This window comes from Hippoglossus hippoglossus, chromosome 13 (genome assembly GCF_009819705.1).
Source record: "Hippoglossus hippoglossus isolate fHipHip1 chromosome 13, fHipHip1.pri, whole genome shotgun sequence".
In the NCBI taxonomy this organism is placed as follows: domain Eukaryota; kingdom Metazoa; phylum Chordata; class Actinopteri; order Pleuronectiformes; family Pleuronectidae; genus Hippoglossus; species Hippoglossus hippoglossus.
The window spans coordinates 17,203,597-17,221,348 of NC_047163.1; the positions used below are offsets into that span (position 1 = coordinate 17,203,597).

The 17,752-nt window shown below is 41.1% G+C and overlaps 1 protein-coding gene across 1 annotated transcript in view; it reads right to left on the reverse strand.

Annotated features, from left to right (window-relative positions):
* The window catches only part of gucy1a2 (guanylate cyclase 1, soluble, alpha 2), a 40,001-nt gene that overhangs the window by 6,932 nt on the left and 15,317 nt on the right, over positions 1–17,752 (reverse strand). The window contains exons 5-7 of the mRNA XM_034604502.1: positions 8,200–8,412; positions 5,887–6,159; positions 686–829 (exon numbers count right to left, since the gene is read on the reverse strand). Coding sequence (XP_034460393.1) covers positions 686–829; positions 5,887–6,159; positions 8,200–8,412 — 630 coding nt within the window. The remainder of the gene's footprint in view (positions 1–685; positions 830–5,886; positions 6,160–8,199; positions 8,413–17,752) is intronic.

A 17,752-nucleotide genomic window follows, 5' to 3' on the forward strand; every position in this document is an offset into this window, starting at 1 on the left:
AATAAAAATTTCAAAAACAATAGTGTAAATGCTGAATCAACAATCACCCAAACTTAAGTCTAAAGGCTTAGACTGAACAAAACTTTTCCCAGCAGGAAGTGGTATTTCAACTTTATGTTGACAATCAACAAATCCTTTTTTTGTACAATCTCAAATATTTACTGTTTTTAGCTTCTCAAATGTTAACATTTTTAGATCAGACATTTGAAGATGTTACTCTGGTCTGTGGGATAATATAGTTGCTGGCATTTTATAGACAAAACAATTGACTGATCATTACTAAACAATCTAAATGTATTAGTGCAGTTCCATGACAGGGGGAGAAAGGATTGAATTAAAAACTATAAGGGAACTATAAAAAATAAATGTGTAAATTACAGGAAGGAAGAATCACAGGTATAGGAAAGGTACTGAAATCACAGAAAACAGTAGTAGGGAGTCAGCTATAAACTATAGCAACAAGCTAATCAGGCTTATTCCTGTAAAAGCAGAGTGGTGTTGCAAACATAGGGATTGGACTTTTTTTTTTATTGATTCCTTTAAAAACTGGTGGCTGCATCTTTTCTTATCTAGAAATGTGTGGCTCTTGTGTTCCTGCATGTTCCTTTCAATGATCGTGAAGAGAACCAACCCAGACGTCCTCATGACAGTTTAATGTGTCATGTACGGCTGAATGAAAACTCACCTTGATGGGTTTCCCGTCGGGTGTCAGCACTTCCTCGGAAAGTTCCATCATCTTCAGGGCCATGTGTGCGATTGGTTTGGCATGACTGTCGACCTTCTTGTGAAGTCCTACTGCAACACAGTACGCGTCACCTATTGTCTCGATCTGCGTCAGAAATGGAGGAGGAGGGGCAGACACCGAAATTAATAAGTGTGAGTACACGCTGGCATATGGAACTAAGTAGAAATTCAACAACTCAAACACCATATCCACTTAGTAGTAGATGTTAAGAGCAGCCCTTCATTTCTCTTGTAATATAAGAATGACAGTATCTGACTGTCTTCTCTCTTGTAAGTTGAAGCATTAGGGTCACGTTGAAGAAACACAATTCTAAGATTTCAGAGTCATAATATTAGAAAAATAAAGTTATAATATTATCACAAAAGAGTTGTAGAATAATTTAGTTTTAATATTGCAAGAAAATTCATAATTTTTACGAGATTTAAGTCGTAATGTTAGAGGGGGAATATCAGAAGATGGGTCTAATGCCTGCGTTAAAATGAGGAATGATTTTTTATTATTAAGTTTTACTTTAGTTTAGGTTCCACACATAACTTAATCATTTTGTTCATCAGCAACACATTATCTAAAGTATCAGGACTTTGAAAAGACTGTGTCTATTCCGACGAAAGAACCACACAGACAGAGGAAATGTTTGACAGTGGTTGACTGTATATCGTTGGTTACATCTGCATGATATTAAAAGAGGTTTTATAATTTCACACTGAGATTGTAAAGATATTGGATACAGACGGAGTGGAACTAGCCTGGGTTCAATTTGTAGCTTATTTTTTAAAAAAATTTTAAGAGTTTCTTCAACATGGCCTTAATACTCCATTGTACTCTTGCTTCTGGCCCAGTCTAAGAAGTAAAAAACACAAAAGCACAACATGATAAAATGACTAACATAATAAAATCTCACAATTAACTGAGAAGCCACTTTACCAGGTACCACATACTGAGAGCCAATATCAGATCACCAAAGATTAAATCTTATTAAATATTTTTAGAGTCAGTTAAAGGGGACATAGCATGCAAATTCCACTTTGTTAGTGCTTCTACAGGTTAATGTGGGTATCTGGCATGTCTACCAACCCAAAAACTCTGGGGAAAAAACACTCGCGCGTTTTGTTATAGTTCCTCTAAGTCAGAAACGTCATGCTTGAGCGACTCGATTGCGCTTCCTGGGTATTGTGTCGTAACAAGGAACTGGAAGTCTCCCTACATGGTCTTGGCCCACCCCCCCCCGTCCCCCCACACTCGTTACTTCCGGGTTTACACCGGTCCCAGCGAGGCTCCCAAGCACGCAGCCGGGCTGTTCACACGGGACGAGCATTTCTCCGCTGGTCAGCCCGCGATTCACTCACATGTGGCATTTGTCTGGATCGTTGGGACTGGGAGGCTGCAGCAGCTGCTCGGGAGCGACCGCTCGCTCTCCCGTGCGTGAGCTGGAATTTGTGTCAGCGCCACACAGCCAGAAGTGTGGAGGACTTCCGCAGTGTTCAGCGCTACTGTAACCCCCGAACCCCGACATTCAACGGGTACAACAACAAGCGGAGAAAGCAGAATCGCGGGCTGACCTTATATATACAGTCTATGGGGCTGACCAGCGCGGAGAAATGCACGTCCCGTGTGAACAGCCAGGCGGCTGCGCGCTTGAGAACGGCGCTGCACTGCCTCGCAGCGGTCTTCCACACTGCCAGCTGTGTGGAAGACTTCCGCAGTGTTCAGCTCTACTGTACGCCGGGTTACAGTAGTTACGCCGGGTTACAGTAGGGGACAACAAGGGGAATACAAAGTATGGGATGCATATTTGATAATTTATATCATATAAAATATGTAATTTATATTGTTTAAAATCATGGGGGGAGAGGGGGGAGCTGGCTCATTAGCATTTAAAGGAACAGGCACTCAAAACAGGTCACTCTGTGGAGGGCTGTTTTATACAGGGTAAAAAGGGTGCTGTTTTATATGATCCTTGTGGTATTTTGACCAAAGTATGTTACAGACATTTCATTAAGACCCCAAGGAACCATATCAACTTGTGGTAAAATGGGCATGCTATGTCCCCTTTAAACATTTTACAAGACTATTATAAAAGGCATGAGCAGTAGGTTTAGTTTATCTTATTTTGTTTCTGATAAACCTTGAATGACATTTAAAGGATAAGTCTAGTGCTCTTCCATATTTTTCTTATTGTCAACAAATGTCATGAAAAGGTCAAAGCCAGCGATGTGCAATATTAGTCCATCCCTCAATATTTTATGACTCCCTTACCCTGTCTGCGGCTCTCTGCCCTCAGCCCATTAGTTCCTACTAAAAGCATCAATCTTTCAATACACTGTATACTTGAATTAAAAATACTGTAGAAAGATTTAAATAATGTCCTGAAACAGCCTGCTTTGTACTTTTCAGCAAATATCTCTCAAACAGGAGTTCATAGTGGATTTTTTGGGAACTATTTTTAGAAGCAGATTAATACATATTTAATAAGTTCACAGCAGCAGACCTACTTATAATAAACTATGCCTATGGTAATTCTACTGAAGGAACACGTCAACCACTGTGGCTTATTTATGTGTTTTAATGCTTTTCAGACAATGGAGCTCAATGGCAAAGAATATGAATACGTAGCAGGCTTTGGCTACACAGACACTACTTGTTATTTGTTGGTTTTGGTCTTTTAATTGGATTTGATGACAGTAAGAAAAAAACCTGTCAATCTTGTCTTATTAAATTAATGTTTGACATATTAGTAGTGCCAGAGTTGACTAAAAGTAATTTAATTGTGTTAACTGGTGTCAGGGTTTAATATTTTCCAGTGCTTAGTTTCCACCATTTCCAAGGTGTTTTCAGTTATTTAGTATCTCCTCCTGTTTCATGTTTTCACACTCCGTGTTCTGTTTCGTGTTTTATTTTGTAGTCTCTGTTGCTTGTGTTTTCTTTCTTCACTTCCTGTCTGTGATTGTCTGCACCAGTCCTCATGTGTTACACCTGTGTCGAATTGCCCCTGCCTTCCCTGTGTGTCTGTATTTAAGCCTCGGTTCTTCCCTTTGTCCTTGTCGGATCGTCGTCGTATGTGTTCTCGTGTATACCCGTCCTAATCTCCTGTCCTGTCCTCCTGTCCGGATCTCCTGCCCTGCTATCCCTGTACTTCTGTATCCCGTGTCTCCTGAGCCTCTGCACCTCTGCACCCCCCCGTGTAAGCTTCCTGTATTTTCTCCCTTTGTGCTCCCAGTTTGGTTTGTTAAAGATTCGTTTTGATTAAAATTATACCTTTTTAAGTTTAAACTCTGCGTCTGGGTCCAACTGCCCCCCACACCGTGACAACTGGTGAAAATGACCAAATTCCCGTATGATATGGATGAAACTACAAATAGCACACTGCGATTGTAAACCAACCAGTGCAGTTTTAGTCACATGAGGTCACCAAGACCTTGGACCACTAAAATCAAATCAGTTCATCTTTCAGTCCAAGTGACAATTGGTCAAAATTTGAAGAAATTCCCTGAATGCAGAATTAAATATATCCTGTTAGGCCGTGACCTTGACCTCTGACCGCCCAAATCTAATCAGTTAATCTGTGAGTTTAAATGAACAATTGAGCCAAATTTGAAAGGATTCTCTTAAGGTGTTCTTTAGTGTTCACTGAGCAAAACAGAAGGGTGAGGTCACATTACCTTGACATTTGACCACCAAAATCGTATCAGTTAATCTTTGAGTGCAAATTAATGTTTGTACCAAATTTTAAGAAATTCCCTCAAGGCGTTTCTGAGATATGGTGTTCACAAATCAATCTGGAGCGTTCTTTATCAGCTGAAATTCATAGAAAATTATCAGTGGGTTTTTTGTAGTTCCAATGAGAAACAATCTCAGTTGATAATTTAAACAGCAATGTGATGATTCCCAAATAAAAATTAATTCATATGGGTGACTTATTCAAATAGATTCATCTCCCCTGCAAGGTGAATGATTTTTTGTAATTTCAATACACTTTATTTGTCGGCTACAGCAACAAGGTCTGATATTACTACTTATTACTACTAATAAAGCAATAGTAAGAGACATGACCTTAGATTTATATCATCATGAAGAAGAGTCATTCCCAGTCCCTGGTTGGGCTTAAAAAAACAGACTGCAGTGCTGGCAAGCACCTTTCGAAATGAAGTAAAAACAATCTACTTAAAGCTAAAAGAGCAAATGGTAATAAAGCCAACAATGAGTGCCACTTTCAGGGATGTGTTGCTGTGTTTCCAGCTGAATGAGTGAGCTTAATGTCAGGACAGCATGAAGACAGAAAAGCAAATGGCAGAGGGGGAGAAAACGGAGGGAGAAAAGAAAACTAGGAGACAAACTGCTCTGGTTTAAAGGCTCGCCACCGGCTAAATTGTTTCGACAGTAACCATGACAATGGGAACATATGGGTTCCACAATCAACGAGGCAACCATATGCGGAGGGAAGATGGGGGCTCAGTCTTGTTCTTGCTTTCTCTTTTACACACACACACACACACACACACACACTTGTCCTTTGCTACACACTTCAACCCTCTAACATATTATTCAATCTGTCTGCTTTCCTCTCTGTAGCTTTCTTCCTTTTCTCAAGACATCTGACAAATTTCTAAGAGATAATACGGAGGAAATGTGGAAAGAGTAAAACTGAAGAGAAGAACTGACGCTATGACAGTGGATGTAGAGGACGAGGGTAAAGAGAGGGAACGGCAGCAGACCACAGCGATGACTGTAACTAGGGCCCAGAGCCACACTGTCAGATGGACAATATTGACACATCTTTGTTCAACTCCCTCAGACTGGCCATTAATCAAATACATTTTCCACAACACAAGCACGCGCGCGCGCGCACACACACACATAGTGCACACACACAGTGCACACACAGTGACACTTTAAAGAACCCAAGAAACCAAGGCTCTACTTTTCTGGGAAACTGTCACTTCCTGGGAAACTGGTACTATTTGATGATGTGCCCTCAGTCTGTGTACACATAATCCCTTAAATGTTTTAAGTAATTCCTCTGACCCTCCTTTTTAATAATCCTTTTGAATCCACCTGCCTTCCTACCTGATATCCCATCGTGTCACAGTCACAGTATTAATGCATCACACAAAGCAGACGCGTGAATCTTTCCGTCTACTGACCTTATAAACATCCAGAATGCCGCATTGGTAGTCGAAGCGTGTGTAAAGCTCGTTCAGCATGGAGATGACCTGCATGGGCGTGCACTGGGCGCACACGGCAGTAAAGCCCACGATGTCCGAGAACAGCATGGTGACATCATCGAATTTGCGAGCGGGCACTGGCTGACCCTGCCACAGTTTCTGTGCCACGTCACCTGGAAATATGGAGTAAAGGAGATCCACGGTTCTCCTCTTCTCCTCCTCCAGCGCCTGGTGAGTTCGTTCTAATGTGGCCTAGTGGAGGAGAGAGGAAAAGGGTGAGATGAAGAGGTTTTGTTTTTCTTTGATGGAGACAGTGATGAAAACATTGCTAACATGTGAGAGTACTGCACCTGGGGCTTGATGACATGGCTAAAAATATGTCATGATAAAAAACATTATATCAGTTATATACAAATATATATGTCAGTCGAGGTAGATCATTCAAAACTAGAATATAACTCAGTAGAGTGCACACCTCTGCCAAGCCACAACAGTTCTCTTATATTCAATCAAGCTGCACCAAATTGCAGACACTAATATAAGTCACCTATATTTTTTTACACCAAGATCCATGAATTATTGCCTGAGAAATCCGGGAAAACGTTAAAAAAAAATGCCCTATCTCGCAAAGTTAAAAAAAGAACCCTGGATCTGCCCCTTTGGATCCACAACAAAATTGAATGGGTTCTTTTTTATGTACCATCCTTCCACCAAGTTTCACTCAGTAGTTTTTGCGCAAACCTGCTGTCAGTCAAACCAAGTAAAAAACAAGTGGAGAGAAAACATGACATTGGCAGTTAAAACCTGTGTTATACCTCTAAACCTGCTTGGGCAATGGATGAACTATCTGTTGAAATATGTTGAACCTTTGTTATATTGCTATTAAAGAAAGACTACGTTTTAATTTGAACGTGTATCCTTATATGCATATTTGTGTCTAAGGGCGAGCTTCTTGATGCCAACTCGGTGCAATACCATTGTTCAAGCAGCATGTTGACTAAGAAATTGCTATTTATAACAGTGGCCTGGGGGAGTAGCTGCAGTGAGCGAGTGATGTAGTAAGCACATGCACAGGATGGATGGGTCAAGACTCAGTGACTTGCTCAAGGGTACTTTGAAAGCCAATTATAAGAGCGAGTCCCAGGAGCCTCGATCTTCCAGCCAGAATGGATTTGAGCAGGCTACACTAAGGTTCAACCCGTCACTACAGCTGATGCATTGGATTTAAAATCAGTGTGTGGTCTCAAACATGATGGATAACTCAAAACATGGCTACAAAATGTTGAGAATATTTTCACTATTTCTATTGTTGTCATTTGTCATTTAGATTGGTGGTCGATAGTGAAGAACTGTAGACAGTAATAGAAAATGACTGTCAAGTATTTTAGTCTGCTGTTAAACTATTTAACGTAACCAAAGCCGCAGGTTGGAGATGCAAGAGGAGGACGCTGGGGGCCCTCAGTGTATGTTGTGGCCTGTTGATAACTGGTAAAGTGCTAATTAAATCACTTACACCTAACCACAAATCATGTCATCAGTTCTACCTGTGCCATGACAGAGTCAGTTAGGTGGATTTGTCAAAATAAGGGGCCATTAAGGGTCCACAATTTAAACAAAGGGGCCAATTACATATATAATTATACATCCTTATTGAACATATTTTACATTTCATTATCAGTACTGTTCAAGCACATTGTGTACTTCAACAAAGCTAAGAATTAATTTTTTTTTACAAAATGTCATATTTATTGTTGGTATTGTTAGTAAGTGACTGGTGTATTTAAAGAAAATACAACTGACAGGAGAGGGTCCGTGCCCCCCTGGCCCCACCCCTGGATTTCCCCCTGTACATAGTAGATATATGTAAAACCATTCTCTAAGGCTAAGGAACATTTTCATAAAAAATACCAATTATCCCAACGTGGGCAAGTGCAACATCCAAATCAGCATCATCATCGTTATTTTTAAATATTTTTAAGTGAAAACGAAATGACCAATCTCCCTAAAATGATAACTCATCACAGTCGCAATATCTGCCCAAATAATCACAATATAATTTATTTCTAATTATCATTTATCTTTGAATGCATATCGTTCAGCCCTACACTTCCTGCATAATGTGATTAGTTTTCTGTCCATTTTTCCATGCTGGTCAAACTGTTCCAGCAAAAACTGCATGCAGTGTTCACATAATTGTCTCATAAAAAACAATATGATTGAGTCATTTTTCAACAATGGTAATATTTTCTGTAAATACTCAAAGACCCAGGTTTAAGAAGTAAACCATTCTACCTTAAGTTTGTCCATTCTCTTCTTCAGTCCATCCTGGGCTTTAGCCTGCTCCCCCACCAGGATAACGTCCCGTGTGGCATCATGGATGGGGATATCTGACAGATAGAGGCCCCTGCCCATCAGTTCCTCCAACTTATCGACACGTGGCGAGCCCAGAAACATCAGCGAGCAGGACTCCGGCACGTGGATCATCTGACCCTTCAGTTCCATGACCTGGCAGGGAGAGAAATCACATGGGATTAAGAAGGTTAATTCAGAAAATCTGGCTTTTTGATGAGTTTTTCTTGAATAAGTTTTACACTTAGAAAAAAATATAAAATTATCCTGGGTTTATGCAGAAATACACAAGCTCATTCTTAGGCTTTCATTAATATGGACGAGTGCAGTCCCCGTTCTAAATCTGCCTGTTTTCTTGTCCTGTGCTATTCCTTGTCATAAGTGAGTCCTCCTCAAACAGTTCTACAATATTCTGTCACTTTTCATTGTTTGTGTGCTGGACGTTGTGTGCAGAGCTTTCTATAAACAATGCATGGTGCAGGGTGAAGTTCGAAAACTTGTGTTCATCCTACCTGGTTTATCTACAGTGAAGATTTTATAGTCAATGTTTGTCATAAAATGAAACTGAATTTGCTTTATTAGTTTTTCTGTTTTCTACAACCAGAGGTAATTTTCATTATAACATACTTAAGAGACTATTATTCTGGAGATTTTAGAAGAGATAGGGATGCACAGAAAGGAAAAAAGGTATCATCCATCATCTATTATTCTTTCAAGGTCACACTGGAGCTGGAAGAAATCCAGCTGACATTGGAACGAGAGGCAGGATAAACCCCGTACAGGTTGCCGGTCCATCACACAGCTGACACACAGAGACAAACAACCAATAATTTACCCAGTTCGATGAGCCAATTAACCTAACCTGTCTGCCTGGCTTTGGACTGTGGAGAAAGCCGGAGAAAATCCACACAGGCACAGGCGGAACATGCTGACCCATATAGAGGGACTGTAAAAACTGGGTAAACTGGTGACCTAGAAATCTAGGAGACAATCCTGTCATTGTCATAATCACTGGGTTGACTCACACAGGCCATGTCCTTGAAGGACCTATAATAATACATGTAATGTTTTTCAAGATTAAATATTTGAGTGGGCGTCGGATGAATCAAGACGCAAACTTTCTAGGAAAGTACAGATATCTCTATCAGATGTGCGACATGTGTTTTTAAATAAACACGAACGAGACAGCATTTCCACAAACAGCACTGTCTCCAAGAGTACCGGAAAGATATGACGAAGAATTAGTTTCACATGGTTGCACTTGCACATAATGACAAATGTGCAGGACCTGCTTAACACAGGTGTAATGAGCACAAACAGAACGGACTGCCTCGTCTTTCTTGTAGATATATGTAGAAGAGAAACAGTGAAATGGTCTTGGGTGGGGAATTATCCAAGGAAATGTTGGGAAAAGACATAACTGCCCTTTTAAATATGACTTTTAGCTGTTTCATTGTGCTAACCACCTCTGCTTGGGGCTCTGTGGACAAACCACTCTTCTTCTTCTCCCCCCATCATTAGCTTCTCTCCCTCCTTGCTCCTTCCTTTGCTTTCTTTTCCCTTCTCTCCATCTCCACCTGTCTTACATGGCTGCCTGTCTCTTCCTCTCTCCGCGCTCTTCCTCTTTCTGTCTCCCCCATTCCTTCTCCATAGTGTCAGATAGATTATTCCGCCAGTGAGCACACAGCAGCCCTGTTTTATTTATAGCACAAGGCTCTCCTATGTCTGCATAATGCATACAGTCTGCACACAGAGGTCTACACACACACACACACACAGTGTTTCCCTACGCAGAATACATCCAACAGGGAAACACACACACTGCCTTTGACACTGACATTCGTGTGTGTGTGTGTGTGTGTGTGTGTGTGTGTGTGTGTGTGTGTGTGTGTGTGTGTGTGTGTGTGTGTGTGTGTGTGTGTGTGTGTGTGTGTGTGTGTTTGTGTGTGTGTGTGTGTATGTGTGTGTGTGTGTGTTACTATAGAAATATATATAAATATACACATGCATAGAAACATCCAGTATACAATATGCACATAAGCTTCATAACAACACAGGGTCAGAGTTCAAAACGCGTCTATCCCCTGAAACTTGGTGTGATGATGCCGTCAGTACGAACTACTATTTGACAGACTGAGAACCACATTGATTCAGCTAGCAGGTAGGTTACTCCACATTATTGTAAAAGCACATGCCTACTGTGACTGTATGACATCTGCACATTGTGCGGCACTGTATGTACAGTGTATGTATAGTACATATATATAAATGAATGAGGTTATATATTTAAATGGGCACAGGTCTCCACACTGTGCAGTATATACATGCATGTACATCTGCAGTAGGAGAATGTGAGCTTACTATCATCCATCTCCATGGAGACAGTAAAATCAGGGAAGCCAGGAGCCAGATGCAAATGAATAACCTTCCTTGTAGAAATGTACTATTCTCTGTCTCTGCTGTGTCTTTAAATGTCTTTATATCTCGACGTCTGTCTTCGTCACACTCTTTGGAATCAGTAAACAAAGTATTTGAGATGGTTACTCTTGAAATGATGAGCTCAAATGTCACAGTCATCTCCAACAAGAAAGAAAAGAAAAGAAACAGAGAATCATTGTTTTAGACAGGCAGGAAAGCTTCTTACATTGAGATCTGCAATTAACTTGTCTTCTATAATGTCAAAATAATCAATCAATCAATCAGACTTTGTTTATATCTTACAGCACTTTTCATCCAATCGGATGTAACACAAGGTGCTTCACATAAAAACCAAGAACTGTGGAAACACTATCTCACCCATCTTCAGGACATGCACAGACAACCTGCACCCCTCAAAGACCCCCCATCTCCCATCCATGAGACCTCCTCAGCCCCAACCGACCAGCGTGCATTTGGGTCTTTACCTGTGCAATGAAACGTCTCGCACAACTCCCAAAATACCAATCAGGAAACACTACAGGCAGAATTTCAAAAAAGACTAAGATTCAATTAGCAAGATAAAAAATAAAAGTGAACAAAGGAAAAAAAAAATAGAAAGATATGTTTAAAAGAGAATAAATTTATAAAAAATCTTAAAAGAGAACAGATAGGAATGATGGAAACAAGCACGTAATAAACAGGAGTTAGCCTTTATATCTACTTCAGCTACAATACTTGGCACATGCTACTGTAGGTGCACACTAGTTGGATCAGCCAACCTGAAACCAAAGGTAAAACAAAGGTCACTAATCTAAGAAGTCCAGACTTTCCTGTGAGCACTGTAATGTCTCAAATGAGGACTGCACTGCATCACAACCTCAGACAGGAAACGTCATCAAACCGTCCTGCATCTCGTCCTACGGTTGTGCTGTTTTGTTTTACTATGTTTCACTGCGTCTCTGCTGCAAGACGATCTAACTGTTGGCTTTTTGATCATGTACAGTCGGTCTAATTATACCAACATCTCACCATCTCTGAGTTTGTTTCTCTGTCACTCTCATTTTCCTGTCACAAACTCTCTCTCTATCTCACACATACACACACACACCGATGCAGATACAAACCATACATGGACACACACACACACACACACACACACACACATCCCTGGAGACAGTTGTGTTGGCCTAGTTGTGTGTCTCTGTTTAACTCAGCGCTCTTCTCTCCTGCCCGCATCTCTGTCACCACAGCAGAGAGGAGGTGAGTGAACAAAGTGAAAAAGGAAACAGAGTGGTGAAGGGAAAAAAAAAGAGTGACACAGAAAGACGGGACACAGAGGACGTGAGGACGAAGAAGGGAAAATAGTAGCACTGTAGACGTGACGAAAGCCTGTCGAGGGAGTAAAAACATCACAAAAACGTGCTGAAAGAAAATTCTATAAAAGACTTGACTGTACTTTAGGGAGGCAGAATGTAGAGAAACTGTTTTTTTTTTGTAAGAGCAGATAAAAACACAACAGTATGCTTTGCCCTAGTCCAGTGCGCTGTGGCGATTACTCTTTGTAGCAAGTTGTTACACGTTTACACCAAGCTTTTGTTCAAGGTCGCTGGATTGTCACCACGAGGAGGTAACATTTTTTCAAGGGAGCTCTGTGCCCGAAATCTTCACAGACAAATTTCTTGTTCGAGTGTTATATAACTGGACATCAGCACAGCTTGTGCAGCAAAAGTAAAAAATATTACATCCTTTATGTTCTTAAAAGCAAGTTTCATCAGTATTCTTTCAGCTAGATGCATATATCAACAAATACTGATTTAAACCCAACTACTACTATTCACATGTAGAACAAGACCAAAACCAATTCCCCTCTAAGTCACTCTCTATGCATATTTGTGTTTATTTTCTGTTTATGCATGCTTGACATCTGTGTACATACACAAGTTTATATAAATGTTTTTGTACCTTGTAATCACGAGGGCTGAGCATTACGCACCCTGTGCTGCACATTTGACATATGACAGATGTATTACATGTACAGATTCAGGTTATTACCGCCATGGGCAACAGGGAGTTGAAGTAGGATGAACAGGAGCGAGGGGAGGGGAAGGGAGGAAAAAAGGCTGAAAGGGCCAGAGATGGAAATAGAGGCAGAGAGAGAGAGAGAGAGAGAGAGAGAGAGAGAGAGAGAGAGAGAGAGAGAGAGAGTGAGGACAGAGGGTGATGAGAGAGAGAGAGACACACATGATGAGACGGAGATGCACTGGACTTGGAAAAGAGGTACGAGAGAAAGAGAGGTGGAGAGGAGGATAGCGGAAGGTGGAAGGTGGAACGGACAGCTAATGGATTGTCGTTTGTGAGCAGACTCGGGCATGTCAACAGACTCTCATTTGCATGAACAAGCACTGAGCAGCAAAGAGTCAATGAGTCAGCCGCTCTCATCCTTCTCTCTCTCACACACACACACACACACACACACACACACACACACACACACACACACACACACACACACACACACACACACACACACACACACACACACACAAACCCACAAAAAGCTGCAACACTCTTATCTTGTGAGACCCCGGCTGTATTGTGCGGCACTTTCACAGTACATCCCACTCTCACAGCAAAACATGTGCACAAGCACAGGCGCTCAAACTCACACCACATTACAAAACACACACACGCACAGGGTACAAGGCACAAGGACACAGGCCGTCTTTGTCACTGGCTGCTTCAGCTTAAAGAGTCGGCAGAAGGTTAAAATGCTGATTTCACATTTAAATACACCTGAGTAAAGGTAATCGGTCACTAGGGCTGTTTGAGTCACACATACACTCTTAAGTTCTTTCACTCACTGGAACATCAGTCATGTAGTTTCATGAGTCCTTTAAAAACACTCTCACACAGACATAAGTAATAATCAATTTAAAGCCATATATTTTTCTTCTAAGAAAAACATTAACAGACTGATATCATAGACTTTATATAAAGATATTCAAAGCATCTCCACTAAGTTCCATTGTATAAAAATGTATTCAAAATATCCCTTCTATGGTTCAAGCCATCCTGCCCTTCTGACATCATTTGGAGCCAGAGTTTGTGCAGTAGTGATCATGTCAGTCTCAGCTGTCAATCATAACATTTCACTGTGTTTTTATAGCATCAAATAACTCATTTAAACCAACCTTGCTGGAAAAATTGCCCTGAAACAAACAACAGTGTGTAAAAACAACATTAAAAGACAGAAACCATCTTTGAGAAACATTTGTTTGACGTGTACTTTTACTTTTTAGTCTGGTCCACTTACATGGAGGAGGCGGGATTTATGAGATTTGCTCTGGCTTCACTTTCGAGGAGCTGTCATGTTGTCCATCTTTATATTCAGTCTATGGCCTCTATGTACTAAAAGTCATTCAATTAGAATATTAATTATAGACTAAACAGAAATGGAAACACAGCTCTGAGGCCTGAATTGAGAAATGAATTGAGACATGACAAATATGCCAACTATGCCCAAGTATTTAATCAAAATTGATGAAGCAACATCCCAAATATTAGTAGTAATGGATGGTCCACATAATGTGTTTGATTTCTGATTTCTCCCTATGTGTGATTAAGGTCCCTCTAGTAACTTGTCCTGGCTTAAAGAAGAATAACTTAACACTCAAACCACCTTAGAATCTAATAATGAAGATGGTAACTAAATGTACTAAATAACAGACCATGGAGAGAGATAAACCGGATTTAGGAAATCTCACACTCAGTTCACATTGATAGACATCACTGTAAATGCACCAGCATTGGCCGAATGTTGTTCCTGTTTCATCTGTCTCTATATGTCAGGTGCTGATGTAAGGATAACACAAGCAGACCTTTGTGAGATGGCAGAAATCATCCATCCAATGTGAGAGTATATTAAATAAGAAAAGTATGAAGCCAAGCTATTTCTATACCATTTGTCATTTCTTTAATATTCTCAAACTAAAACTAAGTTTATTTGTTGTGGTGTTTTCTCTTTATTACTTATTTTTCTCCTCTCTTACATTTTCATTCGCCCTAGTTTGTAAATGTATCCAGAGTAGACAGAGGTGCAGAGGGCAGTGATTTTCAAAGCCCTCACCACTGAACAAACAAACCGTCACGGCACTGATTTATCTAGAAACAGATCAAACGTGGTGCTAATGTCAAGATTCTCTTTGTACTCCGACACGCAGGTGCACACATGCAGATGCAGAAACCGCTACAAACACAATACAGTAGCATTTGTTTTAACATCAGATGTGACACAGCAGATTTGAATATCCTGTTGGTTCCTAAACCAAGATATATTTGTTGGCTGTCACAATCTTCCTTGTCCTCTATCTCCATTTTTAACTGGCCTGCGACATGAGGCGCAAATGAGAAAAAAAGCAGGATTTAAATTTCCATCCATCTGTTATTTATACAACTATTTTTTTTCTTGGGTCGCAGGGGGAACTGGAGCCAATCTCAGTCTGATATTGGGTGAGAGGTGGGTACACCCTGGACAGGTTGCCAGCCCATCGCAGGGCCAACATACACAGACAAACTTAATCTGCATGTCTTTGGACTGTGGGAGGATGAAAACTGAAGAAAAACCACATGCAGAAGGAGAAGGATTTGAACCAAGAGCGTTTCTTCTCTGCTCCACTATGCCAGGACTTAAATTTAAATACTAAAAACATCCAACTTTGTTAACATCAACTAAAAAAGAAGTTGTTGATCAGACAGCGAACTGGTTTAGGCTTGAACTCTTGCTACATGTTTGTTTTAACATCTAACACTCACCATAAGCCGCGTATCGACCAAAGGTTCGCAGAACTTTTAGTCCAGGGAACATTTTTTTAGGAACTAAAATGCTCCGGCAGACCATTGCTCACCTGTGTTTCCACCTGGGTCTAAAGACCAGGGGAGAAAGGCAAATTATCCTGTGGATGATGATGTAAGACTTTGGTTGAGGCAGCACTGGATATGTGACGAGCACTATTATGAAAACAAATTAAAAAATGCCCCAAATGCTTGATTTAAAGTGAGAAAATTCAACAAGCTACTGCAGATTGACCATGAGATGAATGAGACTTACTCCGGCCACCAGGCTCAAAGAACAAGGATGGTTAGACTCTAAAATAATTGTTTTTTTAAAAGCACTGAGTGACTGAGGAACCAGAATCAACAAAGGCTCAATGTACCTCTTTTTTCTCCGACTCATTTCAGACATTACCCTGACATATTGTTGATGATCCTTCCGCTATGAAGGGGGTCGGAAGATGAGAGATATAGGACTGGAGTGTTCACACCTTGGGTGACTCTGTGTGAGGGTTTTTAAAAGGAATCATGAAACTACATGACTGATGTTCCAGTGTGTGAAAGAACTTAAGAGTTTATGTGTGACTCAAACAGCCCTAGTGACCATAGTTTCCTTGTTATACACAAATCAAGCCGGCTAAATTCCACATACCTCGTCTATCATGCCTGACAACCAATAAAACACAACAGCTCTTAGCTTCAAATTCATATAAAAAATCCAATATCTACCTTCCAACTGGTAAATGGAGCTGAAGGTGGCAAATGAGTGATTCTGCGTTTGCTTTACAACTCAGCGCTTAGGCACATCATGATGAAACTACTTTTTCATGTTTCAAAACTCTGATGCATGATAATGTGTGTCAAAATCCAAACCTGGTCCCCTTCTGTCTGACAGAGAAACAGCAAGTCTAGGTGAGGAGGATTTACATGAAGGAGGCTGTAGAGTGAGGGGAAATGAGATGATGCACTGGTTAGAGGAGAGCTTCTGACAGTGCACCCTGTGTACACTCCCCTATGTGCTGACCCCGGCACTCACACTAAGCAGAGGGACAGAGAGAGAGAGGCCATTTGACCTTTTCAGTAGGTCTATGGACGTCTCTCGCACAGCTCATGTCCCTGGGCAAAGACAGGAAAGAAGTCAAACTGAAAATCCACCACAGGCCACTCAAACGCACACACACAGTGCAGCACAGGGGAATGTGGCCTCTTTACCCTGGCATGTCGCCTTCTCTCGTTGCCCTTTCTAGTGAAAATGTCAGCCTGTCCCTCTCTTTCTCTCTGTCCTTTTTCCGCCTCTCTGCCCAGGTGACAGAAGATTCATACGGTGAAAAGAAAGAAAAATAGTGTCCGCCCACCTCCGCTCCGCAAACACACACTGCAACGCAAATCCTTCAAGTGTCTAGCAGATAGTGTTTGGTGCTCGGAGGCAGTGTCTAACTTTAACCTCAGCGAAGCCAGGACCGATCACTGGTGACACACAGAAAAGGGAACAGAAGAGGAAGCTACCCTGATTCAATGGGCAGTAAATGGATGAGATAGACAGATGATTATGAGGCCACTGTACAGAACCAGAACACAGATACCTCAGCTAACCTTGAGCTGAAAACAGCTGTGACTGAACAGAAACTCCCACTCATTTAGCATAGAACAAGTTTAAAACATTATAAATGGTTTATCAAAACTAGCACACAAGCTATGACCACGTAGGTCTAGTGTTTTGATCAGTGAGGCAGCAGTAATGCAATGTGATCAGAATAATACGTAGGCTGTGTATAAAGATGGACGACTTGACAACTCCCCAAAAAGTGAGGAAAAGGTGTCTTGATTGCCCCTGAATCTGCAGTTGTAAACAAATTCCTTTCCCCCCCCGTAATATCCAGGTCAGTGTGCTTCCTCCATCACTCCGTATACATTAGTTCTCATGAGGGAAGAAGACAACACTTTTAAAATTCAACAATAGACCTATTTTTGTGTGTGACTTGAGCTCAAGATGCATGTGGCTCTCTCACACGTACAAAAACACAGAGACACACAATCCTGCACCGCAGCCGGACTGATCAATTTCTCCTCTGTCAGTTCCGTTTAGCATCAGGCTGTTTGGTCCTGTCACTGACATCCTGCAGAGACCATCCGATCAATAAATAACTGGATACAGCATACAACTCCGTTTGTTTCATTGTTTCTGGCAAATTGGAACCATTTCAAATCTCACTCCTGCAAAACATCACTGGCCTGCGGTTGTGATGTA